Raw genomic sequence first — 23,239 nt, 5'->3', positions numbered from 1 at the left:
ATTCATTTATTATATATTTAATATATATTTACATTTACAATATCAAGCTCCTCCCCTTTTAGAAACACAATAGAATTTGTCTACACAACTGGTTGTTTTGTAACTCTCATACACACTTCTTTTTTTCAATATTCTATAATAAAGCAGATTTAGTAAGTCATTCTCAACATGTATGAATGCAGATGTGAGACTGAAGGATGCTTCTTGAATGTAATTTGCATGAGGTACAAATACATCTGCATACATTTGAATATTGACATTTGGATATGCATTAGGCAAATCATTCATATGAAGTTTAAATAAGATTGGATCTAGAATAGATCCTTTGGGACCTCTGTAAAGCAGTCAAAATGAGGACATTTGGTGCTTGCACACACATCACTTTCTATTGCAAAGATGTGATTTCATCCAAAGAACTGCTTGTGAGAAATTCTAAGAATATTAAAGCTTTTGTTTTGAATGCTTTCTTAAGTAAAAGATTCTTTCAAAACAATTTATGGACAATAAATCCTCATTTTTAAATGAGATTATTCTCACTTTACAACCTTACGATTCAAGTGTTACCTAGTCACTGTGCAGGAGCTACTAGTGATCTGGACCATTATTTCATAGTTAATTAGTAGTTCTTAATGATGCTTCTCTCATTCAAAAATTATTGATTAACTATTAATAGTCCTAAATTTGCCACTACTTCCTGATTAGATAATCCTGTTTCAGTATTAATATTAGTAGCTCAAGTGTTATTGTATTACTGTTCATTTGTCCTGTAGTATTTCCTGCACTCAGACCATCGTTCTAAAGTGTTACAGAATATAGTAATGTAGCTTCATGAGCCAACATTCTATTTTTCTTTCTGAAAGCTAAAGGTAAAAAGGGTAAGAACTTTCTTTTGTACAGCTAATCTTACGTTACACCAGATTTTAAAAAAATAAAATAATAATTCCAAGAACTATGATCAACTGTAAGAAATGCAATACAGTTTTTATTCAATTATAGCTTTCAAAGGCTCTATACTTTTTTGGAGGTGTAGATGTGTAGTTGAGGTTTGTTGGTTTCAGGCCAAAAAAAACTAGTGAGCTTTTACCTCTCCTGCATCTGTCGGATCACGGCGTGGTTAACTTTTCTCACAATCTGTCCTAAAATGATATCTTCAGCCATTGGTCAGTATCATCAAGCAGATTATCTCAATCCCGCTGATAGAACACAGCGTAGTAATCTATCTATCACCTATAGCTAGAGTTACTGTCATCAAACCCAATAAGGCTCCACACAAGCACGCATTGGTGCTTCAATACAGAGTGTTTGAACACAGTATTTCCTTTGGTCACATGGAAACCTCAATAAATATTTGTCATCCATTTCTGAAGTAAAAAAAAAAAAAAGTCAAATTGACATGACACACAGCCATGTTTGGTGACCCATACTCAGAATTTGTGCTCTTTATTTAACCCATCCAAAGTGCACACACACACACACACACTGTGAAGTCAAGTCACCTTTATTTATATAGCACTTTAAACAAAATACATTGCGTCAAAGCAACTGAACAACATTCATTTGGAAAACAGTGTCTCAATAATGCAAAATGACAGTTAAAAGCAGTTCATCAGTGAATTCAGTGATATCATCTCTGTTCAGTTAAATAGTGTCTGTGCATTTATTTGCAATCAAGTCAATGATATCGCTGTAGATGAAGTGACCCCAACTAAGCAAGCCAGAGGCGACAGCGGCAAGGAACCGAAACTCCATCGATGACAGAATGGAGAAAAAAACCTTGGGAGAAACCAGGCTCAGTTGGGGGCCAGTTCTCCTCTGACCAGACGAAACCAGTAGTTCAATTCCAGACTGCAGCAAAGTCAGATTGTGCAGAAGAATCATCTGTTTCCTGTGGTCTTGTCCTGGTGCTCCTCTGAGACAAGGTCTTTACAGGGGATCTGTATCTGGGGCTCTAGTTGTCCTGGTCTCCGCTGTCTTTCAGGGCAGTAGAGGTCCTTTCTAGGTGCTGATCCACCATCTGGTCTGGATACGTACTGGATCCGGGTGACTGCAGTGACCTCGGAATAAGAGAGAAACAGACAAATATTAACGTAGATGCCATTCTTCTAATGATGTAGCAAGTACATCGGGTGTTAAGGGAAGTGTTTCCGGTTCCGGTTTACCTAATTAATGCAGCCTAAAAATCCTTTAACGGATTTGGATATTAAAAGCATATTAGTATGTTACGTGTAAACCAGGTTAAAGAGATGGTTCTGTAATCTGTCTGCCTCCCAAACAATGTTAGGTAGGTTATTCCAGAGTTTAGGTGCCATATAGGAAAACACATACAGGGTCAGTGTCTTGCTCAAGGGCACCTCAGTCATGGTGCAGAAGCTGGAGAGAGCTGTACATTCACTGCCCCCACCTACAATTCCTGCCGGCCCAAGTCTCAAACTCACAACCTTTGGATTACGAGTCCAACTTTCTAACCATTAGGCTACGACTTCAGGGTCGGGTGACTAAGAGTGTTGATTTCAGTGTTTTACTGTCCTCCTGTAGTTTACACTCTGCCAATGCTGTTGCTTTGCACTGTAATATCTGAGATAATTATAACTGCTTGTAATACAGCATAATTCATGCTTTAGGAACTAAAAACCACAACCATTAGTTACTACAGATTTCAAGAATTATTTTCCCATTTGCCACAGGATGTGATATCATCGCTGCAGGATCGCCTCTCTCTACGCTACATCGAGCATTTCGCTTTGGTGCTGGAGTCTGGTGGACTGGCCCAGAATCAGAGGCTGCATCTGCTCCAGGAAAGCCAGCCACTGTCTCATGTGAGTAAACGCCACCCAAAAAACACCATCTGATGCTTTTCCTCCTCTCTACAGTTCAAACGGTTTAAAAGCAGCCTTCAATGTGGAGCACAACGTACTTCACACCAGCTTTCTATGACGAGTTGCTACAAACAACATTAAAGGGATAGTTCACCCCAAAATGAAAACCTGTAAGACCTTTGTTCATCTTAAGAACACAAATTAAGATATTTTTGATGAAATTCGAGAGCTTTTTGCACAGGCAGCAACACAACTACCACAAACAAGGCCCAGAAATGCAATATGGATATATGGCTACAGAGAGTGACATGGAAGAGAAGAAACTGATGAATAAAATAATTTTGTTTTCTTTGTGCACAAAAAGTATTATTGTAGCTTCATAACATTACGGTTGAACCACTGATGTCACAAGTTCTATTTAAACAATGTCATGAAGGATTTACGGGTTTGGAAGGGCATAAGGGTTAGTAATTAATAACAGAATTTTCACGTTTGGGTGATAGTATTTATGCCTGATGCCAATGTTATCCATCATGATTGGAAAATATTCCAAAAGCATCGTGCCTCAATGGAAGCAGGTACATCTGACCATCTGTCCAAGGCATTTGAAATGCTCAGTCACTAATTCAGTTATTTGATTAGCAACAGAAATGACATTTTGAATTAAATTCAGTTATTCCAAATCATAAATGTTCACTAGTTTAAATTAGATTTTCAATCACAGATTTTCTTTTCAGTGTGGTCTCAGACTAATGGACGTCATTGTATATGAATATACTGTAATGGAACGGTGTGACTGTTCTTTCAATAAGAACCTGAATTACAGGATAATAGATTTAATTTGGAATGAATGCTAGCAGTTCACCACTTAATGCAATGTGCCAATTTAGTACTGGAATGTTTATTAGTGTTTTATTTCAAAGGTGTATTTTATTCTGTATTTTCAGGTAGTTCACAGGACCTACTTCCAGGGAATGAAGTGTCTTTTCCGTATTTGCTTCTTCCCAAAAGACCCTGCTGACTTATTGAGGAGAGACCCCGCTGCATTTGAGTACCTCTACATACAGGTGGATTCAGTCAGGAATATTCACATAAGAAACGAATGCTCCCAGGAGTGGTCTATATTAATATGTAGCCTCTTGATGTGTTATTTGTTGCAAATTCCCACAGTGCCGCAATGACGTCATTAAAGAGAGATTTGGGATGGACTGGAAGTCTGATGTCACGCTTAGGTTGGCAGCCCTTCACATCTACATCACTGTGTCGATCGCGAGACCCAATCAGAAGATTTCTCTGAAGCACGTTGAGTAAGTCTTTGTCTGAAGAGTGGAAATTTTATTGAACCTCATCATCACCATTATTTAAATATTACATTATAACTTAAGATCCATTCACAAGGTGGATCTTTGAAAATTCAGTGCACTAAACTGATTTTAAATGCAACAATGGATGTTAATGAGTGTTTTAAAAATGTTAAGTTGCCCAGTGCTGCCCTTGTGTTTTTTTTGCTGAACATGCCTTCAGCATAACCTTTTTCAAAAGAGACATTATTATTATTATTATTAACAGGGGATTAATAATGTATTTCTGATTCTGATCAAAAAGCACTATAAGGTCTTGTAGCTAGTTGCATGCTTTGAAGACACATTTTGTACCATTATCTTTAGGAAAGAATGGGGTTTGGAACCTTTCCTACCTTTGACGCTGTTGCCAACCGTCAAGGAGAAAAACATCTGCAAGACTCTCTCACAGCTGTTGAAGACATATCAGCATCCTCCACCAGCAGGCAACAAGGTACATCTGGGTTACCATGAATATTTTGTAGCAAATATACACTAAAAACACAAGGACTGATGTTTTACCTGACTTTCACAGTGCATTGTGTTGTGTTTTAGAGTTAACGTGCAGAAACGTGCAGCAAATAAACCATTTATCTCTTCAGTCTAAGTCAGAACGATTTTTGTATTGATGTGTTAATTTTATGCCCTAAGAGCATAGTTTATATGTGTATTGTTGAAATAGAGGTATGCAAAAAAGAGTGCATTTAATTGCTCATACTTCTCATTGATATACATAGCAAACCTTTTAGCAGCAAAGCATTGCCCTCTGCTGGCCTGAATGCCACACTCTGTGCACTTGCACAGTTTTATTTTCTCTTTACCCATGTTTTTATGCAGGTTTCTCCTCTTCAAGGGAAACTACAGTACATGCGTGTCTTAAATGACCTTCCACCATTTGGAGGCTTCTTGTTCCACACAGTTGGCTTGGTAACATGAATCTGAGAATCTTCTCAAACAATAATCAAGACACTTTTGCATTGATTTTCATAGTTTTACAAAATTACAAACTTACCTTTCAAACTTCAGATTATTCGGTTTCTCATTAATATCTTTTTCTATTGAAAGGATGAGAAGCAGTCAGCCACTACATTGTTGGTTGGGCCGAGACACGGTATCAGTCATGTGATTGACCTGAAGAACAACCTAACAACTGTCTTAGCAGAGTTCAGCCGCGTGGCCAAGGTCCAGCTCTTCAGGGAGCATCATGGAGTAGCCCGGGTGGAGGTTGTTATTGTGGAGGCAAAGGTGTGGAAAATACTCTAAAACAGCATTGCAATATATAATGTTCTAAAATGCAATACTATACTAATATCTGTTTCCATACTAATTAATGTAGCCCTTGGTCTTATTAATGGAGTGGCCAGATGCATCAAACTTTGCCTGTTTGATCTCTGGGTATTACAAGCTATTTGTGGACCCTAAAAGGACAATCTACAGCAGGATACCTGGTCAGCCTTATACGATCAAGGCAGGTATGTTAGAAATCTTATTGTTATTGTTGCAATTTCATTCAAAATAAAACAAAGCTACTGCATGTAATTTTCTGACAGTGCATTTGCTTTGCTTTCCATCTTTCACTGACTAGCTGAACTAAAATATGTTGCATTGAATATGCAATTTGGGACATTTAAAAATAAAATGTATGTAAAAATGTGAGTGAAATGAGTGATCCCTCCATCTTCTTGAGCTCTCCATCCTCATCTTGAATCAGCTTATGCAGGTGTAACTGAAATGTTAATCAAGCTATATTCATATTTCTGGAAGTTGAGTATATTTTGCGTCATGTTACTAAAGCATGTATTGGATGTTTGCATCGCCTGTGGTCTGCCAAAGAGAAAGATCACAGCATGTCATCACATCCCACAAGGCTCTTTTCCATCTCTGAGAACTCAATTCAACAGACTCACCTTTGCCATCTGGACTCATTCCCATCCATCATCTTTTCTACTCGTTCAACCACTCAGACAGTTCTGTCATTTAGATTCCAGAAGCTCCCATGCCCAATACCGCTCCGGTGCTACAGTGCCAAGTGGGAGTCGGCGAGAAGAGAGAGAGGGGTCGTGTAGAGAGCCAACACAGAAGACATCGGCATCACCCATATCTCAGCACCTTGGCCTGTGTCACATCCATTTAAAAGAGCAACAACAGCTGCAAGAGCTTCAGATACAAGCTGAACAGGAGCTTGACATTAATGAGAACCTTATCTCGCAGGTACAGTGTCGTTCACGCACAAAGTCTGACCCGACTCTAAAGAGCAGTGAGTCTGTGGCTGAAAGTGACCGTCCCGTTGATGACAGCTCAAGCTTCAGGAACAGAGCGAAAACAATGGAGCCTTCACAGAAGATTTTCTGTGACTCCTGCAAAGCAAAACTCCAAGCTAAAGGTTTAACAGACACTGGGGAGACGGGAAGGCTCGTTTTGCAGCAGTGCACAAATGCATGTGCTACCCGTGAAGGAGGGGTTGTTGATCTCATTGCCTTACCGCTACCTGGGAATGAGGAAGATGAGGAGATGGATGACAGAGGAGGAAAACTGCAGCCTCCCCCTCCTGCCATAGCAGCACCACCTCCGGGGTTTCGCGATAACAGTTCTGATGAAGACGACCCGAAAAAGAGTCGGAAAGGAATCAGAGCCTCTGCTGCTGTGGCAGGGGGTCGAGAGGACGTTCCTGTTACACTGATTGATAATGTGACCACTAGGACGGTTCAAGACCATGCTCAGGAGTTAGACGATGCATTAGTGTCCACCCTCCAGGCGCTGGAAGCACTAGCTGCATCGGAGGACTACCCACACCATCACCAGCAGACACCACAGACAGCAGGTGGACATATGTACTATTAAAAGTGCTGGTTCTTTACATGTCTATAAGTAAATTAATCTTTAGAAAGTCAAAAGAAACTGTAAAATCAGAGATACTCACTAAAAATTATTTGTGTGTACACTTAATATTATATCAAGGTCCCAAAACAAGTATCAATGCAGTGTTACCTACTGCATACCAACACAATAACAAACAGGATCTTAACACTTTAGGAATTGTTAAAATTAGATTAGAACATGCATTTTGTCCTTATAATTTTGCTTGCCTGAAGTGATCTTATGTTATTTCTTAAGAGCATGGTTGTTTTCTTTCTGTTCCCTTACAGGGTTGATTGTGCTTGCTGCCATAACCCCCGAATCGTCCCTAGACTCCGGACATGAGACAAATTCATCAGAGCTAACTGATGTGTCTGAGATGGTGTCCGCCATGAAGCAGCATCAGAACCAGGCCTATCTACTGGCCCACCACATCAACAAAGAGCGACTTTTCAGTCGGCGAGACTTCCCTTTGACAATCCCTGGCTGTACCACACAAGCAATTGGTAGGGGGGCTTTTTCAATGAGTCAGATCCGTGGCGGGTGTCCACCAAAGCCTGTGATCTTAAGTAAGACTGTGCCCTTGAAAGTATGCTCCAATCAAGGAATCAGCCCCTCTGATAACTCTGTGGTGCAGGGGAAGATCCATGAAACAAAAAGTGAGAAGGATATAGGAAAAAATGAAAAAGGCCCTGTCAAAGAGTGCTTGGAAAAGTCTGAACCGCAGACATCTGAGGAACTGAAAGCATCAGAGCAAGAGACTGCTCCCAAAATCGATACGGATCAGTTGCCTCAAGCTAATGAAGAGAAAACAAGCTCCATTACCTCAGAAGGTGTCCAGGAAAAAGATTCTGGTACAGTCAACCTAGAAACTACCAGTATAGCCTTACCTGTTCTCTTACCTGTGGATAGAACTGCATCTGCTAAGATTTGTCCAACAAATATGTGCCAAGATGCCGAGAATGCCTCAAGTGAGACCACTAAGCCTTCAAGTTCCAAGGGCCTTCTGCCAGCTGCTGACTTGTTCTGCACCTGTCCGGTACGACCAGAGCCTGGCCCACAGGTGCGTCTGAAAGATCCACAGGCCCAAAAAGTTGTTGTATTTCACACATCATCGCCCACAGATGATGAGCGTCTCCGTGCCAAAGGACTTCAGTTAGCTAACAACAAAGAGAACACAGCAAAGACATCTGATGCAAGCTTGGCTAAGCCTAGCACCCTGCCTCCTACCAAGTACTCACCAGTTATGCCTGTTAAAGTAGAACGGAAAGAGATGTCAGAGGCAAAAGCAGAGAACTCCCAGAGTAAAGCCCCTGTGGAACCACAGAAATCTGCTAAAAGTTTGCCTGTTCTGGTAGACACAACACTTGTCCTAAGTTGTGCGGAAAAGGGTGCAACTATCCCAGGAGCTGAGTACAAGAACCAGGCAAATAACAAAGTCAAATATCAACGTAGTACTCCCTTCCTGAGTTTTAGGAACTTAATTTCAGCCACTTTTCCAGCACGTTTGCGCAGAGAGACAGATGAGCGGCGTGCTCAACTTCAAAAGGTCAGGCAGTATGAGCTAGAGTTCCTGGAGGAGCTTCTAAAACCTAAAACATCCCAAGGAGAATTCATACCACAGGGATCCTCACCTGTTCCCTCATTTACCCCATGTGCCTGCCAGTTGCGCACAAGTCCTGTACAGAAAGTTCCTGGGATCTCACGAGAACAGCGTCGCAGCTGTGATTGCAAGAGAATGTGCCGTGGAATGCGCCTCCCGGATACAGCTGTTGGTTCTGCAGCGGACCAGAGAGGAAGAGAGAGGGCAGTCTCCAAAACACCCCCAGCAATTCCAAAGTCTCCACATGCTCAAGGAGAATTACGTAAACCTCAGACTCTGGAAATCAAAACCACTCGAATCCGCTCCACAAGCCTAGAGTCAAAGGAACCCAGAGATACACCTACATTGTGTTTGCCTACTTGCGCTACCCATTCAGAATGCATGGGTGCACCACAGTACAAAAAGCTACAAAGGAGATATAGCATAGGGGAGATAGACAATAATGACAGCACCCCCCTGTATGCTGAGGTTAAAACTACAAAAGCAAAGAGCCTTGAGAAAGAAATGGAAAGAGTCAGGGCCACTGGACTTAGACTTCCAACTCCGGTGGAGCCTGTACATACTAAAGATGGGGATGCAAAGAAGAAGGGGATATTTTTTATTCAGGGAGAGGAGCTGCTTCAGGAAAGTCGTGAGGGTACCGCTGAGGTTTTAGGATTGCCAAGTGAGGATACTGAGGACAGAGAAAAATGCTGTTCCTTCTGCTTCTGTTACCGCAAATGTGAAGCTGCTGATGAGAGTAGTGAAAAAGATGAACTGTCTTATTCCATACCCCTGCAGGTTTTGCCCGGAATGCACCTAGACTCAAGGGCAATGCCAGTAGTCAGCAAAACACTTCAGGTACTCAATGCAGAGGATTGCAGTGGGGAGGAGGAGGAAGAAGAAGAGGAGCCACAAACACAGAGGATTGATCTGCGGGCCTGTGGGAATCTGGAAATTAGCCTGGAAAGGGTACAATCCTTGCAGGACAAAACATTCTCACTACCTGATGGATTCCTAAATGCACAACTTGATGCCAATGAGCTGCTCTCAATTTTAAGGCAGTGTGCCAACAGTCCCCAAATCGAGGGTGAACCTCGTATCCCTCCTGCAAAACTGGCAGAGTACAAGCAAGAACTTGCAGTTCATTTTAAAGAGTTCAGGGCATCATGTAGACGTGTGGCAAGTGTTGAGAAAAGTCCCTCACGAATGTTAAGTGCTGTCACAGCTAGCTTCCAGGTGCTGTGCAACCTTACTCAAACATTCATTCGGCTGGTCAGGGGGGTGCGATCTGAAACTCAAAAACTTCAGCTTTTACTTAAGGTTGAGGAGGTAGCTGTCAACTACACCCTTCTTCTTCGTGCTGCTGAAGAGGCAATGGGACATTCTAGTAGCCTCCCCAATAAGAGTGCAAGTCCTCAACTCCACACATCCATCAACATGGGCTCTCTTAATCGCTCCATCAAAACCTTGCCCAGCAAGTAATGACTCATTCATGCATGAGATTGTGGGGAAGGAAGGAAAGACAGCTAGTGGACACTCTGGCAGGAATCTCTTTAGATCATACATCGGTTTACATTTTGACTTGCATTTCTGTTGGCCACCTGTTAAATTCCATAACCGCATAACTATATACTGTTTTTTGTTTATGAAAGTACCTACCAAGGATCTTTAACATTATATGTGCACAGAAGTGAGAAAACATACAGCTGATCCTGTGCATTCTAGATGATCAATAGGGCTGTTCACTCTCATGTTCTTAGAGAAAGGGTACTGTGAAATGGACTTAGTTTTGTATATTTAGTTGTTCCTATATTTAAACAGCAAAGTGACTGTCTTGGGAAGGGCTGGTGGGGTTTTTATGTGTCCTAAAAATGGTTTATTTAAAGTATTACGAAAAAATATACATATTATCATTATTGCAATTACTGTTGAGACATTGTAGAACTAAAAATAGATTATAAATCATAGATCTAAAACACATGACCTGAGGGTGGATATATATATATATGTATATCGCAGAGAATAACATGGTAACAGATTTTGTACATTAGGTAGAGAGAGAACTGGTTATTTGGTATTGTGTTTGTTTTTACATTTTGTTTGTTGTGACATGAAATACTCCTTTTTCACAATATCGCATTCACCATGTCTGGATTTGTACCTCTGAAAGCGTCTGAACTGGAACTTTAATGAATATTTATGAACACAAGAGCCCACTAACAAGATAGTGGAAGGAAACACCTGCCCAGGGCAGACAATGTAGCAGACTTAAATTCACTGAAATATTAATTGAAAGGAAACAACGGTTGAGCTGAGACCAAGATAAAAAATAAAAATAAAAATAAAAAACGCTTCTGTTTGCTAACGCACAATAAATAGTTTCTTGCTCTCACCCCTACAAACGCATCCAGACCCATACCTCATACATGTAGTGGCATAATTTTCTGTATTGGAGGAGTGGGCTAAACTCATGCTATCTGCATAATTTAGTGCAATCACTAAGCTAATGCTTGTGTACATAACCATTCTGTTTCCATGTAAAGCCTATATAAGTGCACAAATAACCAATGTTTCACAGTATTTTTTGAATATTGCATTGTTTTTCTTCTATTCTATAATTTGAAACGTCTTAAATGTAGAAAACTTTATTATATTTTTTTTTCATGTGATGTCATCCGTTGTGCACTCTTGAGAACATAACCCCATCCCAGTACACACACACAGAATAGTTTTATATGTATTTTAATAAAACCAACTGCTGTCTTCTGTCTGAAAACTTTTCTGTCTCCACTTCCAATCTAGGAAATAAATGGGTAAATGATGGTTTAATAATCCATGTAAGGCTCTACTACTGTGACATTTAAATAGTTAACTTCTCACTGTTTTGGTGTCTTGCATGTTACCTCTATTTTAAAATAGAATTGGATAAAGTGGGCTCTGTAAAGCCAGCAACTCAAAGACTGTTTAATTCCAGATTTGGATGCATTTATATCATTAAAAGATCAGTGAAAATACAGATACAATCTAGTGTTTTGCAATATTTCCATATAAAAATAAATTATGATTATTGTAAAGAACATGTGATATTTGTGAAGCTTCAAATCATTTTGAGAATAACTAACATTGCAAATATTTATCAAAATAACTTTTTTTAAAGACAAATCACATGTATCTTATGATTTATAGTAATATGTGCCAGAGACAAATAGTAACTATATTTTAGAGTGTAATATAGCATGTAACATGATTATTTTTATAAAATATGTTACAATAAACTATATCCTCATGTTTATACTTTTTCTTTTTCAGACATACTTTCTGTCAAAGACTAGTTGCATTGCCAAAATGAGATTTGTTACTGTGGTTCTTCTTTTGTTGTGTATGTTCATATTTCTTTCTTCTTTATGTTCTTGTCAGTGTTTTTGCTTCACTGTGGTCTTTTTGTGTGTAAGGTCATGTTTAAAGCAATAAAGAATATTAAAAGTAACATTTTCATCTTAGTTTTGGCTATGAGACCAACTAATCGAATTCATAATGAGTGACACTTCATTAAAAATATACAGTAACAAAGCATTATATAACTTGCAAACCATCATCGTTAATTCATAGATGTATCGCTACATTGCTAATTAATTAACAGGCTAAATACATATAGTGAGTTCTTCATTTACAACAATTAACAAAATGTTATTTTTAATCAGCTCATATGTAAAGAGTTAGATTGTGTTTTTAATCATTTGTTATTCATATAAGTATTATAAAGCATTCGTAGAGTTGTTAATGGTTATAGGAGTAAATAAGTGTTTTTTTTACTAATTAACTAATAATAACAAGTGTCCTTCAATGTTTACATATACATTAAACATAAAAGTGTATCAATTCACTTCATTCACAAACATTTCTTTACTATTAATAACATTTTAATGTTTGCATGAACCATTAACATTAACACTGTTTATATGTAGACATTTGTATGTAATATTTACAGGTACAAAAAGGTACTACTTTGTTTTTTTTATAGATGCTGAAATATGAATGTACTGACAGCACATAAAACAATTAATATTTTTATTTTCAAGAAATTAATCAATTGATTCTACTGAATTTATAATAAATTATTTTAAGTATTCAAAGGATTCATAAACATGCATGACTGTATGTAAATTAATTATGATTTAGATGCTGTCAATACGTAATTATTGTATGTTTTTGTGTCTGCAAACATTCATATGTACTAAAATGTAGAACCACATTTTACATGAAATACATTCCCTGTTAAAATACATCAGTTAGGTTAGTGGACAAAGGATAAAAGCTTTATCTAACTCTTTACATTCAAGTTATCTGATTCAAGAAATAAAATGTTTTTTAATTGAATGGGTTATTAATAATATAATAATTTATATTTCTCAACTATGTTAGTTAGTTAATCAATTTACAATCTGGAAAATGCATCTGAAAGTGATTTGTTTGCCTTGTTTGATCTCAGTAGCAGTTTTGTGACTGGTACAGGATCCCCCAAAAGTGTAAAGGTGAATTAGGATTTCAATGTAGTTTTTAAAAAAGCCTATCGATTCTGGAGCTGATGACACTTCAAGAACATGCACAGCAATATATATAAGAGCGGCAGGTGCACCACACCTAAATACAGTCGTTTATTTTGATGCATAACTTTTTTCATTGTCGAGCTCCGGGAAGGCACATACTTTAAACGTATTTTACGTATTATTTTCTTTTTCTGAAAGGTGCTTACTATTCAGAAAACACTGTTTAGCCACCTCTGGAGGTCAAATGAAATCTTATGAGCTGTCTGATTCATCTAAAATAGGGTTTGGAGACTTTGACTTCTTTTATCAGTACAATGCACAGTTCAAGACCTGGATTTTGTAACTTTTAGTCGATAAACATTAAATAGACATCAAATTAGAGTGTAGTTAGAAGCATTAGTGACAGGGAATGTTTTGATATTTGCTTAATTTCTTTATTATTCTGCCGGCACACTTCAGAGGGAATCACTTCTTGTCAGGTACTTTCTGCTTAGAATCAAATAAATAAATATTGATACATCGCTTTAAAGAAACTCTTGTGAGATTGACGTTTGCTGTTAATTCCATGAATGTTCTTTAAATGTAGATACAATGTAACCACATGTACTTAAGTCCACTATATAAAATGTGGTTACACTTTATTTTAATTAGGATTAGGGTACTTGCATGTAATTATGCATAATGAATTGTTATTAATAAGTACATGTAATGTGTAACAAGGACACCTTAAAATAAAGTGTTACCTAAAATGCTTTCAAGTAAATTGCTTTGAATTGTATGAAACAATAGCACTCAAAGTTAATTAATTAATGTCTTGCAGCAATGCAAGTTTGAAAAATTCTATTAAAAATATAATAATAGTAGAAAAATAGAAAAAGGCATGAATAGCTCTGCTCCAAACCACTAGAATATAGAAAGATCTTTTTCTGTTTTCCAGTGCAAATATCTTAAGATGCATGTACTTGAGAAGCTAAATACAGAGGACAAGTCTTGTTTCATGAGAAAGTGATTAAAACAAGAACAAAGATCTAGTAATGGGCTCAGAAATATGAGCTCAATTCACTGTCATACCTCGTCTGTTCTTGTTTTAAACACTTTCTGTTAACTAGATCTCTCATGTTCAATTGGCATCTCAAGTAAATCGATCTTAGTTTAAGTATGTTTAGATATTTGTATTGGAAAACAAGATAAAAATACTGAGGAAGATATTCTTGTGCAGTGCATGTGACATTTAATGCGTTTAATAACATTTAAATAAAGGTTTTCAACTACAATTTTTAATTCATTTGAAGGAAAGGTGAATGGAGACATTTTAAGACTCTTTTAAGACCCACAGAAACCGTGTAGTTAAACGGGTTCCTTCTTAAATCTACTGGATGTCATGCCGTTCACACAGTGAACATCTGTGGTGGGAACATTACAGTGCACTAGAAGCATTCTGGGATTGAGAAAGCGTCACACAGTCAGAACAACAGCATACAGCACATGTAACTATCCACTTTAATGGCATAATACAACATTTATAAGCAGATTAAAATGATTTTCCTTGAATTATTTATTTAGACTGTTAATTTCTTACATCTGAAAAGTGCTAAGATCTGCTAAACGTCAAGGGAAGAATACCTGAGTGTGAAACCATTTCTTAAAAGAAAATATTTTGTTTCCTTCTTACCAGTAGTCCATCCATCAGAAAATAAGTGAAATGCATGAGTTAAATTTTCCATGTAGCATGACACAACTGTAACAAACACAGCGCTGTCTAGACGGCTGCCAAGCGAACGCCTGATGGATTTAGAGAAACTCAATTATTGTGAACTAAACCTTTTAAAGCAGCTGCAAATCAGCCACTCTTTCTATTTCATTACGATGTTTTAAAACAGGTTTTCTTCTGAGTCGGAGCTTAAGACGAAGGTTTTTACACATGACGACGTTAGAGTGAGCATTACTGACAAAAACATGATTGACAGGAAGTAGCGCCCCCCCCAAACTCTCATCAGAAGTCAACAGAGACAGATATCAAGAGATGAAGCATGGCTTCTGCTTTAGGATGAAATAAATAACTCTAAAGTGACATTATAAACATTATAACGTGATTTGCATTTGTTAATGTATACATCTATCATAGAATAACTGAGACTTGTTAAAAATATCCACAAATGATTCATACTTACTGAATTCAGTGCAAAAACAAGAGACGTAAGGCATGACTCGAGAGATAATTGGCAGTATGTGCACGTGTCGCCGTGTTGTTACCGTTTCATTTACACAAACATTTCATTTTGTAGTGGTATTCACAAAGCTGAGGAGGGCTGAAATCCTGGAAAAACAGATCTGATCATGATGGGTACAAAACGGTAAAAGGTAGAGTAAAACCTGGACATACTAGCTGGTAATCTCTGATTTAATGACTGCAGAGGGAAACTGGAACATGTTTGTCCTGATAGACTTCAGCTAAAGCTGATGAGTAGAGCAGAAACATCACTGAGCAGTTCAGACATGACACGCGAGTTAGATTTACACAGCACACGCCATTATAAAGACTCCACGCTTAACCTTGCTTTGTGAAATACAGTGTGGCGTCTATCCTGCGGTACTGATGCTCTGACCCATACAACAAAACTCATTATTTACTCATTTTGGGGCACAAAAACACTGCTGCAAGCACACATACAGAACTCTCCGTATGAACCGTAAAGTGCACAAAAGGGTCTACTTTTCTGACACCTTTCATCCTTTTTGAAGCCTGACAGCCACTGGTCACTTTCTGCCAAATTTCTGCTATCGTATCTCTAGAGAAGATGTCTGGAAAGTAAATTTTTGGGTGAACTACTCCTTTGAGCATTTCTGTAAAGTGGGTATAAAAATAAAGGCATCTGAGACCCTAAGTGAATGTTTTGTGACCGAGACCGTACTGTTAGCCGCTTCTACCCACCTCAGCTGGGATTGATGTTTCTTTACGCTTAAGCAGAATATTAAATAAGAGGGCTGAGAATGACACGATTGGGGATGAAAGAAAGAGCGTTAGAGCAGGGTTTCTTTGTGATGGCGCAGTATGTGTTGGTTCTTTTCCGACGGCCGTCTGAAACCCTTCTTGCAGTAGTCACACCGGTGCGGATAGTCTTTAGTGTGGATGGATATGACGTGCCGTTTGAATCCCGAAGCGTCCGTAGTGTTGTACTCGCAGTATTGGCACTGATACACCTTGCGGCCGCTGTGCGTCTTCATGTGCTTCTTCAGTTCGTTCTGATGCCTGAATCCGCGCTTGCACCGCTTGCACTTAAACGGCAAGTCCTTGGTGTGAACGGACAGAATGTGGCGGCTGAGCGCGAACGGGTCTGACGTCTTAAACTCGCAGTGCCTGCACTGGTGCACCTTATTCCCCTTGTGCGTTTCTGCGTGCTTCTTCAGTTCGGAGGGTCTGTGGAAGCCCTTCTCGCAGACGTCGCACTTGTGCGGGAAGTCTTTGGTGTGCACCGAGATGACGTGCCGCTTCAGGTCGCTGGAGTTGGTGCTCTTGTGTTCGCAGTGTGGACACTGGTGAGTCTTATGGCCCTGGAAGATGTCCGTGTGCCTCTGGAGCTCCTGGTCGTCGGCGAAGGCCTGCGGGCAGTGGCCGCACTTGAAGGGCAGGTCAGTGCCGTGTTTGCTCTTTATGTGAGTCTTTAGATTGGACTGGTCTGCACACTGGAAGTCGCAGTGCTCGCAGTGGTAGGGCTTCTCGCCCGTGTGCGTCCGCATGTGCTTCTTGAGCTCCGACGGGTGCCGGAAGCCCTTGGCGCACTCGACGCAGACGTGAGCGAAGTTCTTGCTGTGCACAGCCAGCAGGTGTCGGTTGAGGAGCCCCTGCTCCGCCGTCTCGTACTCGCAGTACTTGCACTTGTGCAGCTTGGGCTCCTTGTCTCGCAGGATGAGCTTGTTGGAGCTGAGCGGGCTGGCCTCGTGGTAGCGCCGCGTGTACTCGGTGTACTCCGGGATCTTCTCGCTCTTGATGATCAGCTTGTGGCTCTCCAGGTGGTTGTGGAAACTCACCTTCTTGTTGGTGGTGAAGTCGCAGTCGGTGCACTGGTACTTCTTCTTGAACATGTGGTCCGGGTGATTCTTCATGTGGCGCTTCAGGAAGCCGCGTGATTTGAACTTCTTGCCGCAGATGTGACAGGGGTAGACGGTCAGGGGCTGGCCGTCTGGACCGATGATCACAGCTGAAACAGAGAAAGAGAACATGCAGGAAACAGACACCAGTTTGCTCCTGTAGCGTACTTTCAGAGTGAGTGACTATTTTTTCTCAATCCCTCGTTATCATTTGCTATTATTGCTCTATTACATGCAAAATTACATCTTTTTTATTTTATTTAGGAATTTTATTTAACATAACCTAGGATTCTGAAATGCATCATAAGACAAAGTTTGAAAGTGCAGTTTCTCACAGCATGAAAACAAGGTTAGAGTCTTCTAGCTGATAACGAGATGAAAGCAAGGTGATCATGACTGTGCTGATGCATCTTATTGTGATTGAACAGTTTAAGATCACTTTACATTTTAAACTGGCAAAGCTTAAAAATGCATGAAAAGGAGAACTGTGCTAAAGACGATTAACAGCGATGTACAGCATAACTTGGGTCGCTTTAACGTCTGTCAACTTTTTATAAAGTTTGCATGACTTGCAATGCTAAAAAAGTGTTTTGTCAGGTGAAAAAAAATATATATAGTGCAGCTGACACTGTGAAGGATGAAATATTCGGAAGACAAAATATTGTTCTCTTTTTTGAAATCGCACACACTGATGAACTCAGGAAAACATGTGCTCCGGTTGAGTTCCTGTGAACATGTTAGCAGCGGATCATACCTGTGTGAGACTGGCGCGTCTCCCCTCTCCTCTTCTTCTTGATCTTCTGTTTGAGTGCTCTGCTTGTGCTGATGCTGTCGGTGATCTGGAGGAACGGAGTGACCGCACTGTTCTTACTCTCTACACTGCTTCCTGTGGGGAAGCATGACAGGGAAAGGTGTTTGGACTGGACATGTGCACGCTATAAATTTGATCTTAAACTTAACCTGAATTCTGTCCTCAGAGCTATCATATGGCTTGAATATAGTCATACGTACAGACCCACACTACAGTATGATGCTAGTATGTATTCACATAAAGCTATTTCAATCTGTTAATAAAGTGAAAGACCATAAGCAGTGGCCCAGGCGGCGGGAACGAAGGTCTTGTTGAGCGGTGCGTCCTCCAGCTGTGCTTCAGTGATGACAGGAGCTTCTTCCTCCCCAACGATGACCTCCATATACACCTGGTCAGTCATCTCTGAGCAGTCTACATTCAGGACAGAGAACAAACATTACACACACCTCTGACTCGCTCAAACACATCTAACTCTTCTTAAAGATAGCCGGAGATCTCACTGATGTCCTCGTGTCCTTGGCTGGTGTCCTTCACAGCCATGTAGAGCATCTTCTCTCTGGTCGGTCTTCCTGAGGCGGCCGGCTCCAGTGCTGCGTGTCCGTTGGGGAAATCACTCTCCTCCACCACCTCGGTGCTGCCTACAACACACACCACACAGAGACACGTAATCGTGTGAGATCGTGACTCAAGCATCCCTCACGAGCATCAGTAACTGTGATCGCACGAGTAAAGATATGAAATGTGTTTCTTACCTATCTCCACATCTTCATCTCCGTCTGCCTTAAAGATGTAGACTTTAATGACCTCGGAGCCGAACTCGTCCTCTTTGGAGCCGTCGTCGTCGTCCTGGACCACGTCTGTGCTGATCTTTAAAGGCGCGTCTCCGATGTCCAGCTTTTCCCCGACCTCATCCACTGCAAACAAGCCACACATTAAACTGCTGTGGATGCGATCAATGCCTCCGTCACACACTGCACACTCACGGGAGATCATGAGGTAGTCCTCCGAAGGGCTCTTCACATCCTCGTCTGCGGTCACCAGCTCGTGGTCCAGCGGGCTCTGGTCGTGAGGAGACATGAGCTCAGCCACAAACACCTGATCCGGCACCGTCTCCTCCATCAGGTCAGCCTCTTGGATGGACTCGGCCATGATCACGCCCTCGGTGGTGATGACGTCCTCGTGACAGATGTCCGGTCCCTCCACCACCTCCGTCTCCAGCATGATGCCCTCGTCCGTCACCATCACGGCCTCCGGCACAGACACCACGATGTGCTCGCCGTCGATGTGGGCCAGGCCTCCCATCCCTGCAACTACACAAAGGGCTGCATCAAAATAAAGATTGGGGTATCCCATCAAACTCTTGGTGCGCTTGAATGGATAAAACAATGAATGGAGGACCTTAAGCACACGTGTGGTTTTGTTTAGTTTCTGGTTCACTTGCAAAAAAGGCAGTGTGAAATTGAATCACACCAAACAAAACAAAAAATAAAAAATCAACATTGTATTTGTTCCGAACCAAAGTAAGTGAACTAGTGGACTTACCTGGTGTGAATAATACAACCTTACAGTAAAGGTAGCCAGAACTTTAAAGGTGCAGTGTGTAATATTGAGAGCTAGTGGTTGAAATGGGTACTGCAGTCCAAATTCTGAAAATTTTGTCTTCTACTTCTAAATAAAATACTTTTTTTAATAAATGCGGCTGTTTTATATAAATGTATATATTTAGATTATTACGATTTCAGGCTAATAAAAAAATAAAAATAAAAGAACATTTTGTAACAATATCAGATTTTCCTGTCTGATTCTATAATAAGTGTTGTTGAGTGCCGAGCAGTTATTGACACACATGGTGACGTGATATTGATGTGCCATGCAAATGAGCGGTTCAAATCTGATCGAACATTCAGTTTATTTATTAATTTATTTTTCTGGTGCAGGTGCCCCTGAGCTCACACCTATCCTCCTCAGACTCGACTCTTCCTCGGGTTGCCAGACTGAAGATATGCAACATGAACGAGATTTACTTTGTATGTTTATGAGTTGATTTATTCACATTTTAATATGCCTTTGATCAGTGATCTTTAGATGGACACAGAGGCTTTTTTCTGCGATCTGTAAACCAGACTCACTGTGGGGTGAACTGTCAGTGGGCGGAGTCACACAGAACAAAACAAAACCAGACATTCCGACACAGAACACACATTTCAGAGCAGAATAACTGACTGTAGAGGTGTGTTTTAGAAAAACAAATATGTGCATTCTGCATTTTTTATTTTTGGAAATAATTATAGAAATTAATTAAATTAAATAATAGAAATGATTTAGCAAGGATGCTTTAAATTGATCGAAAGTGATGATAAAGACTTTTAATCTTAAAAAAGATTTATATTTCAGATAAATGCTGTTCTTCTGCACTTTCTAATAATAATAATAATAATAAATAAATAATGTCCAACTGGCTTTAATGCTAATCACTTAGAATTATTTTATATGATTTATATTGTTGTTATTACTCCATTACACACATTCAATTTTAGTTTAACAATTATTATTAAGCATTTATTTTAAAGGAATATTTATATGCAGGTCGTATGTAATGCACATAAGCAGTAGAATGAATAGAATAAACTTTAAAAATGTTTTAAGAAAACACTATATATTATCAACTCTATATACGGCTTCACAAGTTTCAATTGTGACTGCACTGATACAACAAGATCATATCTTTTATTTGTGCTCTTTCATTCTTCAGAGTAAATGCACTTATATTCATCATATTCTTCAAATCTCTTGACCTTCAGCAAATAGTTCTGAATCTCACTTTGTCTCTCGTGAGAGGTGACTCTCACTGGCTCTGTTCTGAGGCCTGTGATTGGCTGTTCGCCGATGATGTCACACATTAATGAGCACGTGCTCAGACTCAGGATCAAACAGAGAGAGCTGATGATCAGCATCATGGTACCAACAGAGCTGGATCGGAGTGATTTTATCAACTCAAAACTAGTCCTGCAACTCTGAATGTGTTCATCACGGTACAAGCACGAGATGCAAACTTGTCAGGGATGAAAAAGGTGACAAACACTTTATTATTATAACTCTACATTAAAATCACTTTAATGAAGATCATTTCTCATTTTCAAAACGTGCCACGCTTAAGTGGAAGATTTCTGTCACCTGCTGGAAAACAAACACTTTGACCTGACATTCCCACGATGACCAGTAGATGGCAGCAGAGGGTCTCATCGTCTCAGACATTTCCACTCGCTAATTTAATTCTTTTCACATGTTTTGAATGTTTTGAAATACAAACTGTGCATTGTCCATTGGCAGCCATTTGAAGTTAAAAACTTTCATTGTTTAAGTAAATAAATAAAAACTCATATTTAATGTGATTACCTAAAACTGAACGAATATCGACTATTTAATTGACTCCATTCCTTACCAAAATCTGGCATTATCATTGTATGGGGCATTGTTAAATCCTTGTGAAGCTCCAGGATCCCTCCACCTTGATCCATTATCTGTGAGCGGTCCACAACACTGTACAAGAGAATTAACACAAATCAAGCACTGCGGTGGGAAACCGTCTGATGTAGATATTAAACACATGATATGGAGGGGAAAAACCCAACAGACTGAATCAATCTGTTGATAATCCATCATATTTATTTCTCTTCTGTTCATGTTAGTTATGTGGCTACAGAGCAAACGCTTGTATTGTAATTGAACAAACCTTCACATCTGACAGTAGATCCCTTCATGTAGAAGCGTCGCAAACATTAAGCTAATCTGTGAACCTGGCATCTGGGAGGAAAGTGTCTGGAAGAAACAGAGATATGGTGTTTATAATATTTTAATGAAGAGACTACCTTAGTGAGATTTATATGAGTATATGATGAGTATAAAAAGTGGAGAAAAATTTAATCCTAAAACACAGATCAATGCATACAAGCAAGCTGCAACAGTGAACTCTGTAGTTTATAAATGCATGCATAAAAGTGAGGCAGATTGACATTTAGAAAGTTTGTGTCAACATGAAATCTTACCATTACAATAATGCATTTTTAATAAACGTTATGTATAAATGCAGTAAAATAAACAAATACGTTAATAAGAGTAAGGTGGTTGGTCATAATTATATACGGTTAATACTTGAGTAATAACAACTTGAGAAATATAACAATATTATGAGAGGGTTTCCAACGTGACGTCATATACCTATTTAAAAATAAGTTTGGAGTCCCCGAAAAGACGAACTGTGACGTATTTTTATTTTTTTAATGGTTGCAGTGTCTGAGAAATCGATGTCAGAGTCAGTTATGACTGATGACGTAAACTAGTCGAAGGACGCACTTACGAATCCTACTACGACAAAGGTTCGACTCATGAATATTAATTACGTTACGTGCCTTAACAACCCACGCAACGCTAGCACGACCTTATTTATATTCATGACGCCAGCCTTCACCATAGTAGGCTTCGTAACTGAGCATTTAACTGGTCTGTGAGTAACAGAGTTTATAAAAACAAAGTTACTATCGTTGCATAGATTCAATATAATTTCACAACATATACAAAATACAATATTACGTTGTAAACTCCACTTTAATATAGCCGAAGAAATCAGTTCACACGCAGTTAAAGGCTTGCGCGTTGCTGCACCATCGTATCCTCCGCCATTACACTACATGCTAAATGGCTAATAGCATTAGCTAGCGAATGTGCCAGCACGAAAATTAATACAACACAACCCGGAATACAACAAAAGGGCAAAGCCCAGACGCATGTTGTGCATTTACTTCGTACATGACTGGTTTGAGAGACAAACGCGCCTAACAATCGCTGTATGGACTCGTTTTACGCATGTTCCCGCTAGCAGGAGCGCGCACTGGGCGCTTCCCCGCGCTTGAGCGCAACACAAGGCCGACTGGGCCGACGGCGAGCATTTTACAGACACGCCGCACAAAACCAAAACGCTTTACCTACTCCGCGACTGCCTTCGGAGCGTTGAAGAGTTTCGAATCCCCTCGAATCTGTCGTAGTTTATTATTGTTAATTTTCCAACGGTAGCGCTACTGCGGCCTGTACATTGAGGATCCCAAACGTACTTTTCCAGGCCTGAGCCAATCACGCTGCTCGATTCGCTGCGTCAGCCAATCAGACTACTCGTTCCTAAGGCTCAGCCAATCAGAATG

The 23,239-nt window shown here is 39.8% G+C and overlaps 2 protein-coding genes across 5 annotated transcripts in view; one reads left to right on the top strand and one right to left on the bottom strand.

Annotated features, from left to right (window-relative positions):
* LOC128026857 (FERM and PDZ domain-containing protein 3-like) overlaps positions 1–12,097 on the top strand; it is a 132,871-nt gene extending 120,774 nt beyond the window's left edge. For 2 of the 3 annotated variants that reach the window (XM_052614093.1, XM_052614096.1), the window contains 9 exons: positions 2,685–2,816; positions 3,764–3,883; positions 3,987–4,123; positions 4,484–4,610; positions 4,994–5,083; positions 5,222–5,401; positions 5,493–5,628; positions 6,138–6,977; positions 7,303–12,097. In XM_052614093.1, the coding sequence (XP_052470053.1) occupies positions 2,685–2,816; positions 3,764–3,883; positions 3,987–4,123; positions 4,484–4,610; positions 4,994–5,083; positions 5,222–5,401; positions 5,493–5,628; positions 6,138–6,977; positions 7,303–10,079 (4,539 nt within the window). In that variant the 3' untranslated portion in view covers positions 10,080–12,097. The remainder of the gene's footprint in view (positions 1–2,684; positions 2,817–3,763; positions 3,884–3,986; positions 4,124–4,483; positions 4,611–4,993; positions 5,084–5,221; positions 5,402–5,492; positions 5,629–6,137; positions 6,978–7,302) is intronic. The other variant, XM_052614097.1, reaches the window with a different exon arrangement.
* A 2,524-nt stretch (positions 12,098–14,621) lies between these two features.
* LOC128026868 (zinc finger protein 711) lies at positions 14,622–23,190 on the bottom strand. Of its 2 annotated transcripts, none has more exons than XM_052614116.1 (9): positions 23,027–23,190; positions 21,778–21,863; positions 21,487–21,584; positions 19,028–19,354; positions 18,797–18,958; positions 18,545–18,682; positions 18,318–18,455; positions 17,988–18,119; positions 14,622–17,343 (listed from the first exon to the last, which is right to left on the bottom strand). In XM_052614116.1, the coding sequence occupies exons 3-9, from the start codon at positions 21,560–21,562 to the stop codon at positions 16,166–16,168; spliced, it is 2,151 nt and encodes a 716-aa protein (XP_052470076.1). In that variant the 5' UTR covers positions 21,563–21,584; positions 21,778–21,863; positions 23,027–23,190; the 3' UTR covers positions 14,622–16,165. The 2 variants fall into 2 exon arrangements, with proteins under 2 accessions (XP_052470076.1, XP_052470077.1); XM_052614117.1 differs by having other exon boundaries at positions 23,031–23,185.
* Positions 23,191–23,239: the final 49 nt, after the last annotated feature.

The sequence above is a fragment of the Carassius gibelio genome, chromosome A14 (assembly GCF_023724105.1).
Source record: "Carassius gibelio isolate Cgi1373 ecotype wild population from Czech Republic chromosome A14, carGib1.2-hapl.c, whole genome shotgun sequence".
NCBI lineage: Eukaryota > Metazoa > Chordata > Actinopteri > Cypriniformes > Cyprinidae > Carassius > Carassius gibelio.
The sequence above is the reverse complement of the archived record's forward strand: the minus strand, read 5'-3'. Positions and strand labels throughout refer to the sequence as shown.

Coding starts and splice junctions, on each gene's coding strand:
- LOC128026868 (XM_052614116.1), bottom strand. CDS start 21,562: ATGGATCAAGGTGGAGGGATCCTGGAGCTTCACAAGGATTTAACAATG. Junction 18,683..18,796: donor AGATGAAGATGTGGAGATAG/GTAAGAAACACA, acceptor TGTGTGTTGTAG/GCAGCACCGAGGTGGTGGAG. Junction 18,456..18,544: donor CCAAGGACACGAGGACATCA/GTGAGATCTCCG, acceptor TCCTGAATGTAG/ACTGCTCAGAGATGACTGAC.